The sequence below is a fragment of the Haliaeetus albicilla genome, chromosome 10 (genome assembly GCF_947461875.1).
Source record: "Haliaeetus albicilla chromosome 10, bHalAlb1.1, whole genome shotgun sequence".
In the NCBI taxonomy this organism is placed as follows: domain Eukaryota; kingdom Metazoa; phylum Chordata; class Aves; order Accipitriformes; family Accipitridae; genus Haliaeetus; species Haliaeetus albicilla.
In genome coordinates, this window is record NC_091492.1 from 39,328,720 (window position 1) to 39,350,813 (window position 22,094).

General features: G+C 37.2%; 2 protein-coding genes across 4 annotated transcripts in view; one reads left to right on the top strand and one right to left on the bottom strand.

Annotated features, from left to right (window-relative positions):
- Nucleotides 1–993: 993 nt before the first annotated feature.
- RAB36 (RAB36, member RAS oncogene family) lies at nt 994–20,221 on the bottom strand. Of its 3 annotated transcripts, XM_069795157.1 has the most exons (12): nt 20,109–20,221; nt 18,783–18,885; nt 16,299–16,387; nt 15,056–15,144; nt 12,405–12,470; nt 11,241–11,342; nt 9,510–9,574; nt 8,460–8,511; nt 6,979–7,060; nt 5,256–5,346; nt 4,596–4,715; nt 994–4,361 (listed from the first exon to the last, which is right to left on the bottom strand). In XM_069795157.1, the coding sequence occupies exons 3-12, from the start codon at nt 16,365–16,367 to the stop codon at nt 4,297–4,299; spliced, it is 801 nt and encodes a 266-aa protein (XP_069651258.1). In that variant the 5' UTR covers nt 16,368–16,387; nt 18,783–18,885; nt 20,109–20,221; the 3' UTR covers nt 994–4,296. The 3 variants fall into 3 exon arrangements, with proteins under 3 accessions (XP_069651258.1, XP_009926183.1, XP_069651259.1); XM_009927881.2 differs by lacking the exons at nt 18,783–18,885; nt 20,109–20,221 and adding an exon at nt 17,105–17,524; XM_069795158.1 differs by lacking the exons at nt 12,405–12,470; nt 18,783–18,885; nt 20,109–20,221 and adding an exon at nt 17,105–17,525.
- A 33-nt stretch (nt 20,222–20,254) lies between these two features.
- RSPH14 (radial spoke head 14 homolog) overlaps nt 20,255–22,094 on the top strand; it is a 105,406-nt gene continuing 103,566 nt past the window's right edge. Inside the window, exon 1 of the mRNA XM_069795156.1 lies at nt 20,255–21,154. Coding sequence (XP_069651257.1) covers nt 20,956–21,154 — 199 coding nt within the window. The 5' untranslated portion in view covers nt 20,255–20,955. The remainder of the gene's footprint in view (nt 21,155–22,094) is intronic.

A 22,094-nucleotide genomic window follows, 5' to 3' on the forward strand; every position in this document is an offset into this window, starting at 1 on the left:
GGTAGAGTTTGACAAGGCTGGTACGTCTCAAGAAGTCCCATCCAGTCTAAATCATTCTATGAACCCAGAAAAATGGGAACTATCCTTAGAATTCAGAGAATGGCAGTTTCTCGCTGTGAGAACAACCTTCTGGCCAAAAATACCAAAAATACAAGAAACCGATCAACCATCTCTACTACCAAATACACATTCTGCTAGAACTTCAACTTGTCAAACACTTCATTTTAACTCACATGCTCAGAGGATGTGATAGAGAGGAGTTATAGCATTCACTCACCAGTATGTTATATTGTACTCCCTAGAACAACCTCTAACTATTGATGAAAACCTGAAAAAACACAGAGGGGGCAGATTTATTCACAAAGAATGGACTCCGGTTGTACCACAACGAGGCAAGCATGAGCTGGGAACCAACAGAATTCAGAAAGATCTGAATCACATGACCTCTAAGAATATAAATAATAAAATCCTAAGTGTCAAATAATCACTCAAAAGGCAGTAATAACATCATTAAAAATTAAAAGAAAAGGCTTTTATAGTAAGAAATGAACTTTGCCTGTCAGGTGACTGTTTCTTAAATGGCTTTTGATCCACTACTAGTTGTTTTGCTGAAAAAGATATGCGTACTTATTTAAGCAGGAACTCATTAACACATTAGCTTCTACTTATTAAGACAAGAAACAGCATAACTTTAGTACTTCTTTGGGGAAATTTATTATTACAGTTGCTGTTTAAATTTGCTTCAGACTGCCTCTGAATTTCACTTCTCCAATTTCTCGCCTGCAAATTCCACAAGGAAGCTGGCACTGCAACTGTTGCCATGATCGCTATAAGGACTTCAACTGGTATAAAAATCATGGTTTAGCATATGTTTAGAGTTAATACAGTTGTTCCAACACTGTTTTCCACAATATTAAGGCTTCTTCAAAGCCAATTAAGTTGCTGATAGAATGGATTAACATACATAGATAAAACATAGACCAGAGAGAAACATTTAAGAACTTGCAAATTTACATTTATTTTCCACCAAAGTTAGTTTCCTTTGTTCTTTCCTAAGCAATTCATCATTTGCAACATGATCCAAGATTAATTTTAGATGATCAGTTATGAATACTAAGTTCTTTGCAGGGGAAGTCTCAGTGGGGCTAAAAAACACTCCCCAAAACCAACAAACCAAAGAAAAAAAGCAAAAAATAGCCCCACCAACCAAAAAAAAACCCCAGTCTCAAAGTATCCACCATAGAATAGATGGAGTCAGACCATTGTCAAGTGACAGTTAATGACTGAGTACTACATTTATATGTGAAGTTTTTGGAGCTCCAGAAGATACAAACCAGTAATGACATCAAGCAATGTACTGAATCACTAGAAAAAACTGTCCCAGTTGATTTTCCAAGCAACATTACATTGTTGAAGAGATTGCATCTCTGTGATTTTGTACAATAATTGAGCTCAGCAATGAAATAAACACTTAGGAGATATATTTTTTCGAGGGGGGACGGGACGGGATGGGAGTGGAATCCTGATCTTTTCGTAGATTTGTTATGAGTCATTTTGCAGCTGCTAACACCAATATGTCTGCAGAGAAACCTAGCACCTAGCCTAGACAACATGATTTGCTGCAGTAGAGTGAACCATCTTTTCTACTCTCATTCAAACTCAGTAAACATGAAGACCATGGCTATGCTGCCCACTCCGTGCAGCACATGGTACAAGTGGAGTGTATATTCGTCATCCTTGTGAAACAGATTTGAGAGATGAACAAATACATAGAACATCATAAGGTCAAAATATTACACATTTGGATAAATAACTCCCTACCTACCCACACATATTCATTTTCTCCACCAAATGCTACATTTGCATCTTTGCCAACAGAATCAGTACAATTGCCAAAGTGAAGATTGTCCGATAAAAAAAAAGACACAGAGTTCCTAGATGTCTATTCATCATATTCTATGAAGCTGCTCTAACTTATGTCATAAGAAAATAAAAGTAATAAAAAGGGTGTTTTAGTGGTCTTTTCTCTACTCTTTCCTATTTCTTATCAAACAGTTTGGGGCAGGGGGAATGGCAGGGAATCTAGAATATTTGCAGTTTGATACATAGATTTATTAAGAAATGGGTTTTTTTTTTCTCAGCAGCTCAAATCTGAAAGATCCTGTTACAATCAGTTTTCCAGATACTGTTTTTTTCTGTAATGACTGAATGAGTATCTTAAGAAACTGTAACTTGTAACTGTCCATAGGTTTTCTTCTTTCTCTCCATTTAAAATAATTGCAGTATGAAATTTAGAGCATTATAGAAGATGTTCTACGTTGGTTTTTTTTTATGCCAGCATAGCACGTAATGTTGGATTTGAATCTTAGAAGTATGGAGTTATAAGCTGCTGATGATAGATTTGTTAGAGAAGCAGTCTTTCTGTTGTCCCACTTTGATTGCATTGGTAATTCTTTCATTTGAGTGCTTAGAGTAGTTTTGAAGGACCATAAATTTGTATGGTTTAGTGCAAGCAAAAGATTAGAGCATCTCATTTATCTTCAGAGAAATATCACTAACTAGATACTCAGAACTGAATATTAAAATTCAGTGAGGTACTGGAAAAATTAGAGGGAAATAAAATGAGTGTATTTCCCTTTCATTTTTTTTTGTACTTTTGCAGTTTAAACCTAATTATCATACTCAATCATACTAATACAATTTCACAAATACTGACCAAATATTTGCTATAGTAATTTCTGGCAACATTATTTGTCATTCAAATTTCTGGTAATGTCATTTGTCAGCAGGAATGACTTTTAAAACAGGGATATCTTTTGGCATCAGTCATTGTTGCCCAAAGAACAGAAGAAGAGCATTGCAAAGGTGCTTTACTTCGATGAAATTCAGTGGTACCCAGAGCTAATCTCTCCCCATTAAACAACGATAGTAGTTTCTAAAGAACTAATTGCACAAGGTTATGTCAAAAGATATTTGAAAAGGCAAAACTGGGGCAACGGTTTTTTGATCCAGCCAGCACACCAAGTCACAGCAACATGTCCAGAGAGCTGGTTCTACCATAAGCATTCAGTAATGACACCTTCATATGGCAAGTACCTTAGAGCTTAACAAGCATGTGTCTGCTTTGGAGAACTCCATCTTTTCCCATCCCCCACATGCTCACAAGTCTTTTCACAAAATAGCAAAATTATTTCTCTGCCATTACTACTTTTATTAAGCAGTGGATCAAATTGCTGCTACCATCTAGTGATCAAATTATCTTATCCAGTAAAAGCAGATAGAGTGACTAAGAGTTTAGTAGCAGTATCGAATCTAACCTTATCACCTCAGAGTTTCTACACAGACAGGGATGAACAAGTTCATGACTGAGACTGCAGGTGGTTCCAGAATCATGTTACATTACTACAAACAAAAAAATGCAGTTAGAATAAAATGAAAAAATTACTCTTAGCAACAAAGTAGAACTGCAGTGTAGACAATATTCATGAAGATCAATCCAGAGAAGGATTCTCTTTGGAAGACAGAAAAATTAGATTTCATGTATTCCATGTCATGCACCTATGTGACCATTCTTTCTTATTCAAGAGAGTGGAAAATAGCATTCTTATCTGGTAACATTTTAAAAATATTAGACAGCTAGGATAAAACAACAAAGTTCCTACCTGGACTTCTCCTAGACTTGGAAATATTTAAATACTGGGCTCTGGTTCTCAAGTGGAAAATGAAAAATAATACAGATTTTTCCTGGATGGGGAAACCACAGTGGAAACTATGCATTTGTGTACTTCCATACCTGTTATGTAAAAAGATTTCTTTTGGAACAGTTTTAAAATATTTGGAATCCATAAAAGCAAGTCAGAGTTATTTTATACCATTATCTTAAAAGGCAGAAACATATGGATAGCACCTTTTATTCTGAACTGCCATTTGTTTTCTGCTCCTATGAGAACGCAACTTCACTTTCTAAGACTTCTAGAGAATGATGAAAGAACAACACATGAAAATTACATAACTTTTGACTACAAGTGTTTCTGGCAGACAGGTGAGCACATGGCACTGGCAATGCCTTCTTACATTAAGACAAGGATGTTATGTTTCCACTACACAGAGAAAGGTTTATGTAACAGTTGTACCATCCTGCACAAGTAAGCAAGGGAACTCACAAAAAGAAAGTTTGGATAAATTTTTCCTCCCTCATTTCCAAAAATAAAACTTTCTGGTTTGAGAGCTTTTATTGTTGCAGGTGCTCTATGTTGGACTAGAGCGAAGCATGGCACTTGCAGAAACTGTTGACAGTTAGCAGCAACCCAGGCTGACTTGAGTTTTGCCTTCTGGGATTTCCATCATGTTCTTTTCCATTTCTGTAAAAACAAAAAAGTTATAAAAAATCCATTCACAAGAAATTATACCATCCAATACTAAGGATAACAAAAGCTGAATGTAGCCCCAGCCACTCCTATATGCTAGAACTCAGATATACAATGACATGAATATGCTTGCAGGTGTCTGAAACAGGCTTTATTGCTTGAAAAACGTCCTCAATCCTTCAGACTGTAAACAAGGAAAATACATGCAAAACCCAAAACTTAACATACTGATGAGGTTTCCTGCCCCAATTTGGGCCGTGTGTCCAGCAGTTTTCTCCAGTTCCTTTATCATGGACTGTTCAAAGGCCAAGGCAGCAACTCGGGAAAAGAACTCTTTGACATTTTCCCCTAGGAAACAGGACAGAAATTATGTGGTTTTACAACTGCACATCAACACACTATCAAGCATAACAAGCACATTTGTGAACAGATCACGCTCCATACTGGGACAGAACAGGCCTCTCCAACAATCTGTCCTCCATTCTGATCACTGCAGAGATGATTTCTCATTTTCTTACTCTGGAACACTGTACCCTGTACTGTACCTTTATTTTTAGTCAGCCACAGAAAGAATTCAGTGTGTGGTATAATCTTTTGTTCATTGCTAATGTTGAGTAGCAATGCACATGTGTATTTATGTAACTACCTATGAATTAAACATGCACAGCAGCTCAAGTACTCCTTTCTGTAAACATGACAGTGCAAGCACACATACAAATACTCAAATACAATCAACCATTAATAAACCTGAAGTTTCCAATAGCAACAAAATGCAGGAACAACCAAAAAACCTGCATGGGAATGGGGGGATAAGGAACTTCAACTTCCTCCCACCTTAACATAAGCCTTTGTGGTTGCACTGTTTTTACATCCTTTGCAGTAACTTACCTGTTTTAGCTGAAACAGACCAATATTCTGCTTGCATCTCATTGGCAAAGCGGATGGCATCTAGCTCTGTCCTTTCACACACAGCATCTGACTGAGTAAATAATATGGAATAACTTTAACATAAGAAGTGTATATGGGCTGGTAATAACATAGAGGTACTGCTAACACCTCTACTGTGATGCTTCCAGTTTTCACAGTGGCCTTTCTGGCCTTGCCTTAGAACTTGTGCAATCAGACATGATTGCAAGAATGAACATTCAAGTACTTAGTACTGCTTTTAAAATGGAAGTCTCCACTCACCTCCCACAGCATTGAAACAAACAACACTTAACAAGTGTGACTGTTGTATCTAACTGTATAGTGTGGTAGGGAGCTATAAAGACAACAGCCCAGATACTAGTCTTTAAATTCTTGTCACCCCACCATTCTCAGCAGAAGACTTGCAGGACCAACTAATCACAATGGTTCTTTGGGTTTAATCTTGTCTCTGTCTCAGATCCTTTTTTCTACTCCATCTGTTTTTACTATGTTGTAACACAACTGCCTTCCCCCCTTTTTATTTTTGCTCTTTTTTTAATCTCTTCTTAAGACTAAAATTTCTTGCCCCTCCAATGGATTTTTCTTTCTTGCACTTACTTTTCAGGTATATTTCCCCTCTCATTTGTTCTCTGTGATCAACCATACCAGTATGTTGCTATTTGCTTTCAATTTCTAGCCCATTTATGATGGACGATACAAGTCATCTTTGTTTGTACAGTTTTCTGTGCATTGTCTTACAATGGGGAACCTCTGCACAATTGAGAAGAATTCTAAAAATTTGGAAAGGATGATGTGACATCAAGATGAGAAGTACAGTGAATCCAGTTGGGAAGATACTGGTTTCATACTGAAGTAATACCTAGAACCCACAATCCTTTGCTCTGCTCTTGTCTCCCTTTCAGTTGTTTCTAAAAACAGAAACCAATTTACAGTAACAAATTCTAGCTTAGACAAGACTTGAGATCTGCGTCCTCAGAGGTCTGGCACATTTAGCTTTTACTGCAACTCAGAAAAAGCAGCATAAGCAACACAAAGTACCAGAAAAACTGACAGACATGCAGTTTTCTGGGACTTATTTTCAGTGAAGGGTAAGAAACAAACTGCATAAGTGATACTGTGGCAGCTGGCGGGGGGTGGGAAATTAAAAAAAATAATAATCAACTAAACAGCAGAAGCAGCAAGTTTGTTTTGAAATCCTTAAGAATTAAGTATTGATAGCTAGAGAAAGACAAACACAAGACTCAGAATGGTGTACGGTGAGTGCATTATATCCTGTTCTTCTGAAAAAGATGTCACATTCAATTAAGTAAGAATTCTTCCCTGTTCCTGCATAATGAACACACTGTCCTAAACAAAACTAACAAACAAAACCTTCAAGATCATTAGGTACTCCATTCTTTCGTGCACCCAACTTTTCTTTGCCTTTTCAGGTGTCTGCATGTGCCTGAAAAATGTCATGCACGGAATGGAAATAGGGATATTACACTAACTACCCATTTTTTCAGGAGCGTCTTCTTAACTTGGAACCAAGTCTGCCATTCTATTCACCTGTGATCTTCTTTCCTTCTGTTTAGGTTTTTCCCTCAAGGCCTTTATCTCAACAACATTGAGTACAACTTGTAAGGGAAATTACTTGAGGAACTAGGGGAAACCCGATTTCCTTATCTGCATTCAATTTACTTACCACCAAATCTTTTTTTGTTCCAACTAGAAAGATGAAGCTGGAATCTGGCTCATTCTCCCTCAATGCATCTTCTAGCCACTGTCTGAAATACAAAAAAGAAATGAGAATCAGGCAGAGGGACTGAGGAATATAGGAGAAAGTGACAGATAACAGGGTCACAAGAAAAGTAAGAAGATGAATTTACGTGAGAGTATCAAAAACCTTATTTTCTAGACAGAAAGAGACCAGGAGCTATTCCAACTGCTTTGAATGCATGTCTTCCACTAATGAAAAGTTCAAACATGCCCACTGTAGAGTGCAAATTCAGCAATGATTTTAGCAACCAGAGAGAGTATTTATCAGTATAAGGGAGGGGGCAAAGTTTTGATTGAGATAAGGAATAAGAAAACAAGAAGCAGAGGAAAAGATATGAACAACATAGCAGATCAGATACAAATGGGAATAAAGAAGAGTGAAATAATCTATTCAGCATTATGAAACAGCTCCCTATGAAGGCTGCATGATTCTTGTCTCATAAGCTTGTATATTTTTGTTACTCCAGCAATCAAGTTCCTCCTGAGTCATCCAACACAAGTCAAGGATGGAAGGGAGTGTGTGCATGTGTGGGAAATCAGGTTCACAGGCTTCAATTATTTTCAGCCAAGCAGAGATGCTAATATATATATTATTTTACAAAGTCCTATGTAAATGAGCTAAGTACCACAGCAGCAGTCTAAGGAAATAGTCTAATACAGATTCAAATAAGACCAGGTGCAGGTTGTAAAGAAACATGTACCTGCGTTACAGTCACAACAGTATGTTAGAAATATATACACTCTGAGCTGGCGATAACAACGTGGATCATAGATCCATGTAGGGTTTTGCAGCCTGCACTAAAAGCAGAATAAGTTTACTCATAACAATTAGCATGCTGATGTAACCAAACCATTACAAGTATCTGAACCAGCAAGATTATCTATATCTACATATACTTTGAGTTTTTAATTCTCTCTCCTCTTTTTGACAGCCTATTTCCCAACAGAATCACTACAGAAACTAGAGAAAGAAAATAATTTCAGGCTAGCAGTGCACCTAGAAAATGAAAGGCTTTTGAGACATTACGCATGAGATGCATGTCATCAATTTTACCATTTACATCAGATGCCAGCCTGTTATTCTGTTTATAGCAAATGGAGAAAAAAGGATGCACTTCATGTCTTCCTGCATGTCTAGTTTTGGAAGGATCAAGCTCTTACTGAAGTGCCACCTTCTCTCCACTGACTATAAAGGAAGTCAAGAGTAAGTGTTCAAATTTATGCCCTGCATTTTCTTCATAAAAATCCCACCCTATGTAATCCAAACAAGTGACTGTCATTCTTCATTTCTTAGCTCAATAGAAAATACACTCACAATCCAGCGAGTTCTCAGCAACTACAGGCTATCCAAGACAATTAAACCTGCTGTAAAAGCTTTAAAGGCTAAGCCAAAATACAGAAACTTACTTGGTGTGATCCAAAGTCTGGATATCGGCCAGATCAAACACTGTTATTATAACTGCAATAAAAGACAAGAACAGAAAAAAAGTAATTAAGTTAGAAAGTGTATCAGAAGTCTCTCCAACTCATCTTGTTAAATGGAGAGTATGTTTACATATAGAGTACAAGAGCAGATTTAACACAGAGGAGATGGAAGACCATCCATTTGCTCATTCCTCTTCCTTCTCTAGCACCCAGTAAGAATTCCTCAGCCTTCAACTTATTTAGTCTTTAACTGTAGTCTGCAGTCTATAGTGCTATTACTCCTTTTATTCTGGGACCACTTTAATTCCTGCAGAAACTGCCTCTTACCAAAGGAAATGCCAGAAGTATCCACTTCTAACTTCAGCAATAATCTTACCCAAACCCAAATTCTTTTCCCCCTACACAAAAGTGCCAATTTTTATCACTGCATCATCAGAACATTCAGAGCTTGCAGGTGTGTCATGGTTTAGGCCCAGCCGGCAACTAAGCACCAGGTGGCTGCTTGCTCACTCCTCCCCCACCCCTGGTGGGATAGGGAAGAAAATTGGAAGAAAAATGTAAAAAGTCATGGGTTGAGATAAAGACAGTTTAATAGGACAACACAAAGACAGAAGCAATAATAGTAACAGTAATACTAATAAAAGAGTATATGAAGCAAGTGACGCACACCCAGTGCCCAGCCAGTTCCCAAGCCGCAATCACTCCTCCCCCTGGCCAGCTCGCTCAGTTTATATACTGAACATGATGTCATATGGTATCGAATATGTCCTTGGCTAGTTCAGGTCAGCTATCCTGGCTGTGTCCCCTCCCAGCTTCTTGTGAAAATTAACTCTACCCCAGCCGAAGCCAGGACAAGATGTGAGAATATATCAATTCATGATCTTTTTAGTCCCTACTTCTCTCCAATAATGGACAATCCGTTCTACCACACTGTGTTTACAGGTACCTTTCCAAGGAGCACGTATGCATATATGTTTCTGTATAAAGTATAACCTCCTGTCACAGCCAGAATCAAACTAATGTTGTTCTCACCCTCTGCTCCTCGGTAGTAAGCAGATGCAATGCACTTGAACTTTTCCTGACCTGCTGTGTCCCATCTGTGCAATGGGGGAAAAAAGAAATTCAGGTTAATGAAACCCAATGTAACCTGAGTAAGCATGCTAATGAAGCAGCAGACTGGTACAAGTTGGAGAAGAATGTGATACCAGAGAAGTGTTACCATCTGGAACATATTATTCATTAACTACTGATAGAAATACAGAAAAGCTGTATTATTTAATGAAGATATTTGAACTCTGGTTTTTGTTTTTGGGGGATTTTTTTTTTTTTTTAAATACTGGTCATTTTGGAGACACAATTCAAATATTCATATTCTGCATGGTAATACACTTTTCTTAAATTATTTTTTCCTCACCTATGTCATTTGGATGTATATCTAGAGCAAGCTAATTTTGAAAACTTTCTGTGCTAATCCTAGCTAAATCATGTATTAGCCCATTAGCAACTGCTACATATAATAACTGTCCATACACTAAAAATTAGAGACCTACAGCTCAGTCCATCAGGTACTAATGACAGCATTAAAGAAAAATCAAGTGTTTCTTATTAATGAGCATGATATGCAGTAGTCTCAGCTACTGCTAGCACTACAGAGGTTTGAGGTTTTGTTATGGCCTAGTACTGCCAGTCACAGATACTTGCAAATTTATCTTGTATGGAAATCCCTTAGCAAGAGGGGGCACTAGTGCTTATCATATGGAAATGTTCTACCTAGCCACTGAAGATTCTGTGGATAATACAACCTGACATTTCGTAGCTCATGAACCTTATTGCTTCAGCTGGCAAAACACTGATAAATCAGTCTAGACTTTTAGAGGGACTCAAGTTCCAAAAGTATAGTGCCTGGCAGAATTTTCAAAAACACAATGGCACTGAAATCAGTGGGAAATGGATTTCTAAGTATTTTTCAATAAATCCCATTAGCCATCTATTTACATCAATGATATCAGAAAAAATGTGTTCCTAAGTGAAAGAGTTTTTAAGATTCATGCACTAAAAATACATGCAAAGCATCTTGTTTCTGCTCTAGGTCACACTACAGCATAGATGATTCAATAACGCCCTCTACAGAACAATATTGCTAGCCACTAGAAATACCAAAGAACATCCTTCAGCAGAACCAAAGCAGGTGAGAGAAGGCCAGGATTCCCACTAGTCTGATAAACAAAGCTGAAAATCAAAGATTTTTAGGTTCAAACTCTAATAAAAACACTCCAGTCTTTCTACAATTTGGGGAGATTCAATTAGTGCCTAATTAAGAGATGCTGAAATCCCTGGACACATTACTATTAATTTCAATGGCTGCAGCCATAAAACTCCCAGTAAAGCCAGGTTCAGTGCTCATTGTGTCTACTAAACTCAAATGACAGAATGGTGTAACACTATAACTGTACAAAGTCTGTGGGAAAAGCTTCCACTTCTCTTTCAAGAAACTTGAGTAAAAAAGGCAGAAATGGTACAAGACCTCCAAGATGAATTGTCATTGACAAACTTACAACGTTTTTTTTAGGAATGACAAATTAAAGAGAGTAAAATTTTTACTAAAACTGCAAGTCCAGGCACAGAACCTGTTCTTCACATCACACTATTCTTTGTGCAACTTTATTATTTCTTAAAAATCTTTACTGCACTGGAGCCTGCAGCAATTCAAGCTCTGCTGAGAATGTACTCTGTGCAATACTTAACCATGCTGTTTCAACTTACATCTGGAGATTATATGGTATTCCAATTATTTCAAAACGTTCAATTTCAAAATCCACTCCAATGGTCGCCTTGTAGTCTCGGTCAAAATTATCTTTACAAAATCTGCAATAAGAAAAAAAAATAGAAACACCCAGCTACAAATAACTGCAAAACTAACACTATCTGGTGTAAATTATGAAGAAAAGAATTCACTAACTGTGGAGTGGCTATATATTGCAGAAGCATATATAAAACCACCAAGAAACTGATTTTAAAACAGGAGATACTGGATAACAAACTAGAAAGCATATACAACTAGTAAGCTCTCAGGATGAGATGAAAATCAGAACAAAATATCTTCAGACTGTCAAGGAAGATACAGTATCTTATAGTTTTAGTTACAAGGGAATATATTCTATAAATAATATATTTATATTTTATATAGATATAATTATATATGTTTAAAAAATGAGCCAAATGATTAATTAATTAGATAAAAAACTTACCATATCTACTTAAGAACATGGAAGAAATAATAATAATAAAACACAAACATAGACAGAAAGTTGTCATGGTGATCATAAGCTACAGAAAGTCAGTGATCTGTTCACTGGACTTAGATACAAAAAGCATAAAAGCTGGTTTTAACATCCAGTAAAGAATCAAATAACTATTCTTTAAGGCGTTCTGCATTTTATCTGTCTTATTTTATAAGCTACAGAAAAACTTGAGCTTCCTCTACAGTCTTGCAGCTGTAGAAATGAGTACAGGTACCCACGCAAGGACGACTTAAAAATGTTTCAGTGAACAACCCTGCAAGTAAAGAGAAAACATGAAACCAAGACTAGACACTAGAAAGATTTTTTTTTTTTTTTTTTTTTTTTATTGTACCTTCTGATTGTTCAGCCTTTAGGCTGGATTTCTTAAGGAAACACTGTATCATATTTGACTGGATAAAAATAGTTCAGAATATAACATATACTGATAGAAGTGCTGGAGCATGACTTTCTGTGTTGGTATATTAAGCCTGTTTCATATTGTAGACTGTTTTGTCTTTTATTTAATAACAAAACCATGGTGCAAAACAGAACCATGAATTACTACACTGAATGGACAGGAATGGAAACATTATAACGTTTATTTGAGAAATAGCAGAATCAAACCATCTGCTGAGATACACTGTACCTGTTGATAAGGCTGGTTTTCCCAACATACAGGTCTCCTACCACAACCACTTTGGATATTTTCAGCCTGTTATAAATATGTGAAAACATTACATGTTTTTAGCAGCAATTTCAACATTCTCTCTCTAAAAATTCTGATTTAGATCCTTAAATTGCAAGCGATCAGCACATGTACCTGTGACTCCAGTTTACCTAAATGCCACTGTGCTGCAGGATCAGAGTCTTAAATTGTAAGAAAGAACAAGGTCAAAAAACCCAAACCACTCTGGAGCAGAAATAGTCCATTTCTTACTCTGCATATTTTTTTTTTTCTTAAATATAATCCAGTGGGACATAAATTGTATTCTGTTAAAGTTGCTTTGACTACAAGTATATGCATTTGGCAGGTTGCACTAAGAACATAGAGTATCTGCATCCTTTTCATTAAAATTAACCACAAGTTTCTCATTGACTTTAATAGTACAAATCGAGTCCTAAGTGCAGAAACAAGAAATTGCTGATATATAAAATAACCCACTGCAGAATTTGTCTCTGGGAAAAAAAAGCCCACATGGTTAGAGCCAATACGTTTTCTGACTATGTGGAATAATATTAATCTGAAGCTGGCTTCATGCAAATAATCCTCTTTGCTCTGGGTCTTCCCACAGAATACAGCAGATGGGCTGTAGGTGACTCAGCCTGCATTCTTAACATTTAAATGTAGTGTATCTTTTAGGAGATACAGGTGGATAAATGAATGTAAGTGTATTTGTTGACCCAAACTTGGATTGACATCTCCTGTGTACATGCTACAAAAATGGCTTAAGAGGTTTAATGTTCTTTTATATCAAAGAATGGCTTTTTAAACAAAGGAATTAATCTTCTGTTGCATACTATTTCCAGTTATATCAGGCTTCCATGTGATGCTGATTCCAAGTTATCCAAACAGTCCAAATCTTGACTGGTAAGCTGCATGACTAATATTTCAAAAAAAAGAAGGCATTTTGTGTGCCAGTCAACACTAAATGAGTGGCCACAGGCCCCTAAGCTGCTGACATGTCTCTGCCTGATTAACTGTTACTGATAAAATAATGAATAAAATCAACAACCTTAAGGGAAAAGCAAAAGAGTAAGTGATGGTTTAGAGGTGTGTGTTCCATTAACTCATAATGGGGAAAAAAACTCCCTAGATTAGACAAATTAACACATTGATGGAATATCAAGAGAGTCTTAAATATAGCCATTAGCTATTGAATTTCTCAGACTACCTTTCCAAATGACAAAGAAATATTCCATTACTTGGGATAATGGAAAAGGAAGATAATGGTTATTCCTGTCCAGCTTTAAAATTACTGTACAAAACACACAGTTGTCTGTCCCTCCTGCCCCCTCCCCACCAAAAAATGACCTATTAATAATCATATTTAGAGAGCAGTGACAGGAAAGTGGTTTAATTATATTCACAAAGCCAAAATGTAAAGCTTTATAGCTATACTCTGTAACCAGAATAAATGAACTGGAGAGTTGGTTTACCCTGGAAATAAAAAAAACCAAATAGATCTTGGTTGTGGTGAGGGAAAAAAAATGCCTCAATTCACTAAAGCATGTTTTGCTAGTGAAATTGTCTGGACACTTGTAACAAATTTACATGAAACTAAGTGACTGTGCTTTTAAAAAGCAATAAACTCACTGATGCCCCTCAGAGAGACCTATTTTGGCTTCAATTTTTTTAGCAAGACTCTCTAGTGAAATGAATAAAAAGTTACATTTAAAGATGGGTATCATGACAAGTCTCATGGTAATCAACAACTCTAGATTTGAAATAGTGGGCTAATTGTCAGTATTCATAAAAGCTCCACTTTATGAAAGATCCTTCACACTGGAATGCAGAAGCATTTAATCACTAAAACATAAAGCTATTTATTTTAAATGAATAGTGATGATTTCTAACACAGTTTAGCTTTCTTGCCTTGCTTCAGGAATTAGATCAGTACTAGTAACAGTTCTGGGAGAGAGATGATGTGAAAAAGAAAACCAACTTAAAGATTATTACTAGGGCATAAAAAAGTTTATTTGGATTTTCAACGCTATATATTTACCAGAATTTTGCTCCAGTTTTAAGGAAACATTTAAGAGAATTTCTCAGCATGTATACGTCTAAAAGACTAAAGCTAGATTTTTACGTGTTTCAAGCAACTTAGAAATGCTGTATGTTTATATCCCCCACCAAAGCCTTTATTAACTGCTCATTTTGGAACACCAACAGAGAATACAGCAAGGCTAGATCTGCCCTATTCCTGCTCTAGAATTTGGCTGCCATACTGACTTGCATATGCAAAATTCAACACTAACTTTAAACAGTCAATTAGTCTTTTGAACAGAGTTTAGTTCAAAGTTGCTAAACAACTATTTGTGGCTAAACAACTCTGCTATTTTTTCAACGCTACTTATGGCAGCAGAAAAGATATCTTCGACAATTATGGGAAGAAGAGGCACTTTATTCATTTACTGTCAAATAGGTCAGAGAACTGCCACATGCACAGGCTTAGCTGCCTTGAAACATACTGGAGTGAGGAAGATGAGGAATGAGGGAGGAAAAGCCTATGAGGGAAGCAGGCTATAAAGAGCTTAAAATACTTTCTTCATTGCATACTTGGTTTATTACAAACTTACCCAACTGTTCCAGTGCTCTGCTGACAAGCAGCCCTGACCTGTGCATGGAAGTGCTCTTTGAACTGCAGACAGGCCTCAGGTGTGTACCACTGAAAAAAGCAGAGAACAGCTACTGGGATAAACCGTGATGTCTACTTTGCAAGAAGTCAAATCAGCAAGGAAAAAAATAGGTAAGGAGATTAATTCAAAGAGTTTGACAAGCACAGGGATACCCTGGCATAAGAAAAGGGATAGCTTGGGTTAGAAGGCAGTAAGGCTTCCCCACAGTTATGTTTGTAAAAACTCCTTTGGACAGTGCCATCATTTGACCACCTTTCTGAGTGTCAGCATCTGAGCACTAGCTAAACTTCCACAGTCAAATACGTTTGCTCATCATTCTATACAATAGCAAGTACCTTAAATTATCCCAGTAATCTAAGGCACACAAGACAAACACAGATGGGAGCATACCACCAGCAAGTCATTATTACTACAAAGTCTTTTAGATCTCTTATATGCTTAAAGCACCATTTTTATTACTAGTTTTTAATTAGGCATTAGTTAAAAATGAGACAAACTTATTTTATCTTGTATTTGCTTAAAATAACTGTGGTAGTTTTCATAAAATTAAAAGCAAAATATGTGGCCGAGATCAAGCATGGAAAAAAATGCTAACTCCCCTGAAAGGAACTTTTGAACAACTGAAAAAACTAGAATGTTAATTCCTTGTCCTTCCCTGTCCTTAATTCTTCTATTATACTTCAAGTACAAAACTCTTTGGGAACATCAATGCTCTTTTCTGTCTGTGTTTCTACAGTGCCTACTACATTTGATCTACTGTATGACTAAGGCTCCTATACAGACAGAAAATTAAAATTGCCCCAAATTCTTCAACCAAAACCTCCACATAGATCTAATTAGACTTTTTGCATATTTAATATCAGCTATGGTTCTTATTTCCCCTCGGTGTAGGAACTGTTTAAGCATGTAATTATTAATGTTTGGCTGAAATGATAAGATAACACTTTTGTGGCAAGAGTCACTTTCTGTAAAGGTTAAAAGAAATGAGGATTATTATTAAAGATATCAGCATTGAATGGGAATATGAAGTCACATTCGTCTTTGAAAGAAATCCTTAAACAATTTGTAATTTTAGCAGAAGACATCAACTGTACAGTAAATTAAAATACTATTAGCACAAGGGAAAGATAGCTCAATGGGACAGGCGCTATATACTGTGATTAGAGGGATAAAGAATGCTTACCTTGGGAAACCGGGAGATTATTCTGTCCCTACTCACCGGGGGAATCAAATGCATTAGGTTGGACTTCATCCTTCAAATTCAATTAAATTCTACCAGACAGGATATATAGAAAGAGAAACATAGTATTCAGGAATTGCCTCAATACAGGGAAAACATAATTAGAAAAAAATTAACAGTTCTTACAGACTCATTGTCTTTTTTTCCTTTCGGTACAACTGGCAATTCTTTCACCTTATTTGCATTAAAGAAAAACCTGTTTCTTATGTAAAAGGGACCACTTCAGTGCACATAGCTGTAGTAGCAAACAGTGGCTTTCTGAAACTACAAGACAACAACTCTAATTCCATGGGAGGGCAGAGAATTGTTCACTTAATTCAACATAAGTGCTTGCAGTTTAGTCCTCAAAGGATTTTGCAGAATTTAATTTAAAAATCTCGCTCATCATTGTTTGAAATGCCTCTGCACTAAGCGCATTAATAAATGTTAGGGGATACCAGATTTCATCTGGTCAGAAGAAGAAAGGAGGAAAGGTGAGGCTGCCACATTTCCTAGCACAACATCAAACTTTAATCCAAGATCAACTCAGAAAGAACGAAATCAGTAGATAGTTTGACTTGGAAAAAGAATAATGTTCACATGAAAATCACAAATGCATTTAGATAACCCACTAGAGACATATCAATTTGGTTATGCAATGAAACCTCGTGGGTTGTTGGGGGAGGGGACCCTTAATAGGGTACTGGCATTCAAAAGAATGTTTCTAATAAGAACATTCATCATGTAGCAAAGTGTAAGGAAGGACTCACCGTGCAGCAGCTGATGCAGCAAGATCCCAGCTACGTAAACAGCTCAGTCTGCTGCTGCGTGGCCATAGCAACAGGCTTGCAACAGTTCCCTTCCTCCTCTTCTCTTACAGATTGGAAAGGCGGAGTTGGAGTAATTTAACTATACATAGGGCCCTAGTTTTTAAAGAACAAACTGGGTTTAGTGGCCATACAGATTCCTTTGATCAGAGACTGCTCCTTAATAAACCCAATGGTCCCCTAATCCTGTGTAAGAAAATAGTTCCATTTTCTTCAAAGGTAGTTGTATATATGGATACAAAGAGCGGGATTAACCCAGCGGACAAGGAACTAATGGAATGGGGAACAGTTGCGGTGCTAATATTAAAGCATAGTAGCAAACATAAAGAAACTCCCAGGGGATTTTTTCAGAATTTCAACTTGATTTCATCTCAGCTTCAGAGTCAGGATGTGTATGCCACTAATGAGACATTCTGAATTATAGAAATGTCTTTCTAGTCATTAGTAATCTTGCTTTTTAATGTACCAAGCACTAAAGACAAGGAATAAGAAATCACACGTCTCTTTTGTATTGCCTGAGTATTGTTAATCAACTCATTAGTTTAGACAGCATTTAGTATGCGAGACCATAATTTAGGATGCTAAAAGATTTTGCTATTTATTTCATTAGGATTTAAATTTCCAAATTTCATGACAAAAGAAAGCTCTCACATTCTAATAGTCATATTTTGATAATGCTGGAACAGACTTGGACCTCATAACATTCAGGAGACAAGCCTCTCCCATTCCTGCTGCAGACTAAAAATGTTAAAGGGCAAATCAATGTGGACAAGTAATTTTAAGCAACGAGTAAGTAAGTAACAAAAAAACTACACTTGTGTTTTACAAACCCACACTAAGAATAATGCTCAACAAAATTGCTAGTCCACTACTTAGAATTAATGCTTTATTCTCTTTTGTGATGAATTGCTTTTAAATCACTTCAGGCACTCATGTGATCTCAACCATACTGAAACACCCACTTCCCCTCAAAGAATCCAGATTTGCAGCTCACGCGTTATTCACCAAAGAAGGTGACTTTACAGTATTTATTTATTACCATATGCATACTTCTACTTATCATGCTACTTGTGAGCGTATAAAACTAGAGAGATCTAGACCCTTTTTATAGTGTGCTCCTGTCCTTTTGACAAGTTTGAATGATTTTACAGCAATGTTAATGTCTTAAAATAATAGTTCTGAAAACAAAAACTCTGCCAGTTGGTAAGAGTTTCAAACACTAACTTGCTTTCTCCCTATTCTCCTAGTTCTAGTTCAACACATCCTAAGCATGTAAAAATCTGTCATGTGTACATAGGCTGACTCACTGCTCGTCTCCTAGAGCTCTTTCACAAACTAACCTACAAAAAAAATCAGTTCAACAATCTCAGTGAATTCAAAGTACAGGAGGGACCAAGGCCACCAAAAAGAAACATTTGAAAATTGAGAGGCCATCTTCACTTACATTTAGTATATTTAATCTAAATCTCACACACACAAAAACATATCCCAATTTACCGAGTCAACAAATTGGACACACCATTACAGGAAAAAAAAATAATCAATTATTTAGGAAATACAAAGCTGCTAAAAATACTAAGAATGATCAGTACTGAGATCCAGATTTTCTCTTCTTACAGACCTGAAGCGGATTCAGACACCAGGGAAGGCTGGGAATATAGTGTCTCCATGGCATCACAGCCCTCCTTTTATCAACATTGCAGGAACAGTAGCACCAGCAGATTCTGTGGATAGACAAAGGATTTGAGGAAGGCATTCAGAAGCTGTACGTAAAATAAGTTAACATCATGACCACTAACCAAAATCAGTATTCCAAGCTACGGTGAAGGACAAGACAGAACAACTCACGCCAAAAGGACAAGAACAGAGTTAACACTGAAGGACAAGAGAAGTCCCTGAACTTCTCCTGCCCCTTCCACACTAAGAAAAGTTCACGTTCTTCCTCTTGAAATAGGGTGAAAATTTACAAATATGTAGTTAGTGGAAGTCTAATCTAATTCAGGAAAATAACCTCTACTTTAAATAGTCTGCTCTAAAATGTTGCAGAAAAATTAATCCTTTCTGGAAAATACTTTTTAAAGTAGTAATTTTTCTTTTATGGATTTTAAAGATCAACAAACCAGAAACTATTCCTGTGTTGTACTTTAATCCGGCTGATCTGAATGACTTTGGCTCTGTAAAATCCAGTTTACGAACTTTGATTATTATAATTGTTACTCAAACATAATGAAAAACATCAGCAACTTCTGTATTTGCACTGAGAGCTAACCTTTCATAGCACAAGCTGTTCAGAGTTTTTTTCCTGATGTCAGATCCCATCTGATAATCCAGAGCACCCTTAAGTTGTGCTGGCAACATTGCAATGATACATTCTCCATGACTACCATCCTCTGAGTCACACTATACTTTTTAGCAGAATCATACTGAAAAAGATGGCCAAGTCTTGAATACAGTTACGTGAAACTACGTAATGATAATGGAACCCCCTGCTACACATTCTAGCTGTTTATAGTGACATTCTGGAGAAGACTAGGAAATAAAACCTAGTCTAAAACTACTGAGCTCCCTTCAAGCCTTGTACCTCAAGGCACTCACCTGCTATACCTCTGCCATTAACTCGACCACCATTTTGTTCGATATGATTTTTTTTTTCCAATTTTGTTCGACTGAAATTACTTTAAAAACAGGGGGTGAGAAGAGACCCTCCCTCCACGCTTCAGCAGAGAAACGAGCTAAAACGGCCTCCACACTGCAACGCCAAGGCGGCGTTTCCCCCATCTCCTCACACGCTCCCCTCCCTGAGGGGCTGCGCCTCAGCTCAGCCGCCCGCGGCGCCCCACCGCCGCGCGCCGACTCCCGCGCTAAGCAGCGGCCCCGGCTTCCAATTCGCCAACTACGCCGTTGACGTTACTCTCTCGCAGCAGCCACCGTCAAACGCGGTACTTACGCTGTTGACGCAGGGCCGGACTCAGGGTGCTTGGCTGCGTAGTTTTTATTCACGGAGCGGGGCGTAGGCCAAGAGCTGGTTGCTGTGGCAACTAGAGCACGCGGGCGCGAAAGACGGTGGCGCAGCTGGCAGGAGCTGTGGAGCGGGAACCGGGGACGGGCTGAGGCGGCGACATATTGGTGGGACAGGGCGCCTTTGATTATTTAGTCTGTTTCTTTTGTTTTGAAGAGAGAAGTGCAGTTGTTCAGCAGTTGTTTTAACTTTGGAGCTGGTGGGGGTTTTTTTGTGAGCAGTTTTCAGTATTGGAGGTTGTATGTTTCTGTCAGCTGAGCCATTTTCCTTACTGAGGGAAGGGCGAAGTCAGCCATCACCGATTCTTTCAAATGTTAACGAATTCTGAGGGCGGGTTTAAACTAGACCCCTTTTAAAAGAATACGTCTTTGAAAAATGGCGTTTTGTTTGCTTTTGCTTTAGTATTATTTTGAGACCCTTTGGTTTGGGACATTGGACTACTTCACTTTAACCCTTTGAAAAACGTTCCCTCCCTCACCTTGCAATTTTAAGCTTTTTCTCTCTCTCTTTTTTTTACAGTGTTCAGTAAAGAATTAAACCAGATAAGACAATTCAGCTGATGAACAGACATTAACGCTGATGACCGTGAACCATTCCAGCCTGCTCTTTCATAGCTTCCTAACAATGAATGTGTGCTAAAATAGCTCTTCTGGGACACAGAGCACGATTTAAAGTCAGTAGTTGTCTTTTTGGTACATCATCTGTCCAGTCACCAGGTAGAGTAATTTTGGAGTATTTTTAGGGATAGGGAGAATCCTTCCCAGGAAAATTTGGGATGGCACACGCTCGTATCTCAGCCAACCTTCCCCCTGATATAGATCCCACAAAAGCTCCCATTGCATTTGGAAAGAGGGCCCTTCCTAAACTGAATGAGGAGTTACGTTCTCCTGAGCTGCTGACTCAGCAGCGGGCACTGATGGCGCTCTGCGATCTGGTCCATGACCCAGAAAATGTCTACCAGGCAATAGGAGTAGGTAGGTGATCTGTTGTCATAGGCTTTGACACTGTGTGTGTGTGTGGGGGGGGGAAATCACTTTTGTGCTCTACTTTTTTTCCCTGCAATATCTTTGATGACACAAAATGACCATGAAAATTTTTCTATTTTAATCTCTACTTGTTTTACCTTAAAAAGGTAAAGAATATTATAATGCCATATACATGACAGTTATTTTAAGAGTATCCTCACTTCAGGATTTATCAATGGCTCACTGTAGGTTTTGTCAACCCTAAATACAAAAGTAATGCAGAATCTTTCTTTTCTTTTGTTTATTCTGAATTTTAGCTAATTCCTAACATAGGCTAATTAAAAAAAAAAAGCTTAATTAGTCCAAAGTTAGAAACACACCCCCCACCACCACCTTCCACTTAGTTAAATTTCATTTGCCTGGAATCTTTTCTAATCCTGTTATCCATGCACCTTTCAGAAAAAAAACCAAAGCAGTGAATTTATTAATTTCTAATATCATAAAACTACTAAATATATTTTATTTAGAAAGCAGAAAAGAAAAAGATTTTAGTTATCTTAGAGCAGGAAAAAAAGCAAAATCCTTTTTTTTTTCCCCCTTCATTAGACATTTTCTACTACATATGACATGGGACAGTGGTACCTTCCTGGATTTTTCATGCTTGAGGTGCTCAAAATACTCATATCTCAGATCCCATAATAACAGGCAAAAAACCTCTGATGAACCTTTTAATTAATAATTAATAAAATTAATAATTAATAAAATAATATTTAAATAAGGTTTACAAGTTCATTTGCAAAATCTGTGAAGTCATCTTTTGCCATTCATTCCTTCAGCAGTGGATAGCATTGCACATCCAGATATAACTTTACCGGAGACACAAAACATCAGAGCTTTTTATGCAGAACTCCTTCTCAGAAGTACCTTAGTGATTGTAGAATGAGTCTAT

Coding starts and splice junctions, on each gene's coding strand:
- RAB36 (XM_069795157.1), bottom strand. CDS start 16,367: ATGAAGTCCAACCTAATGCATTTGATTCCCCCGGTGAGTAGGGACAGA. Junction 11,343..12,404: donor AAAACCAGCCTTATCAACAG/GTACAGTGTATC, acceptor TTCTTATTGCAG/ATTTTGTAAAGATAATTTTG. Junction 9,575..11,240: donor ATACCATATAATCTCCAGAT/GTAAGTTGAAAC, acceptor CCCATTGCACAG/ATGGGACACAGCAGGTCAGG.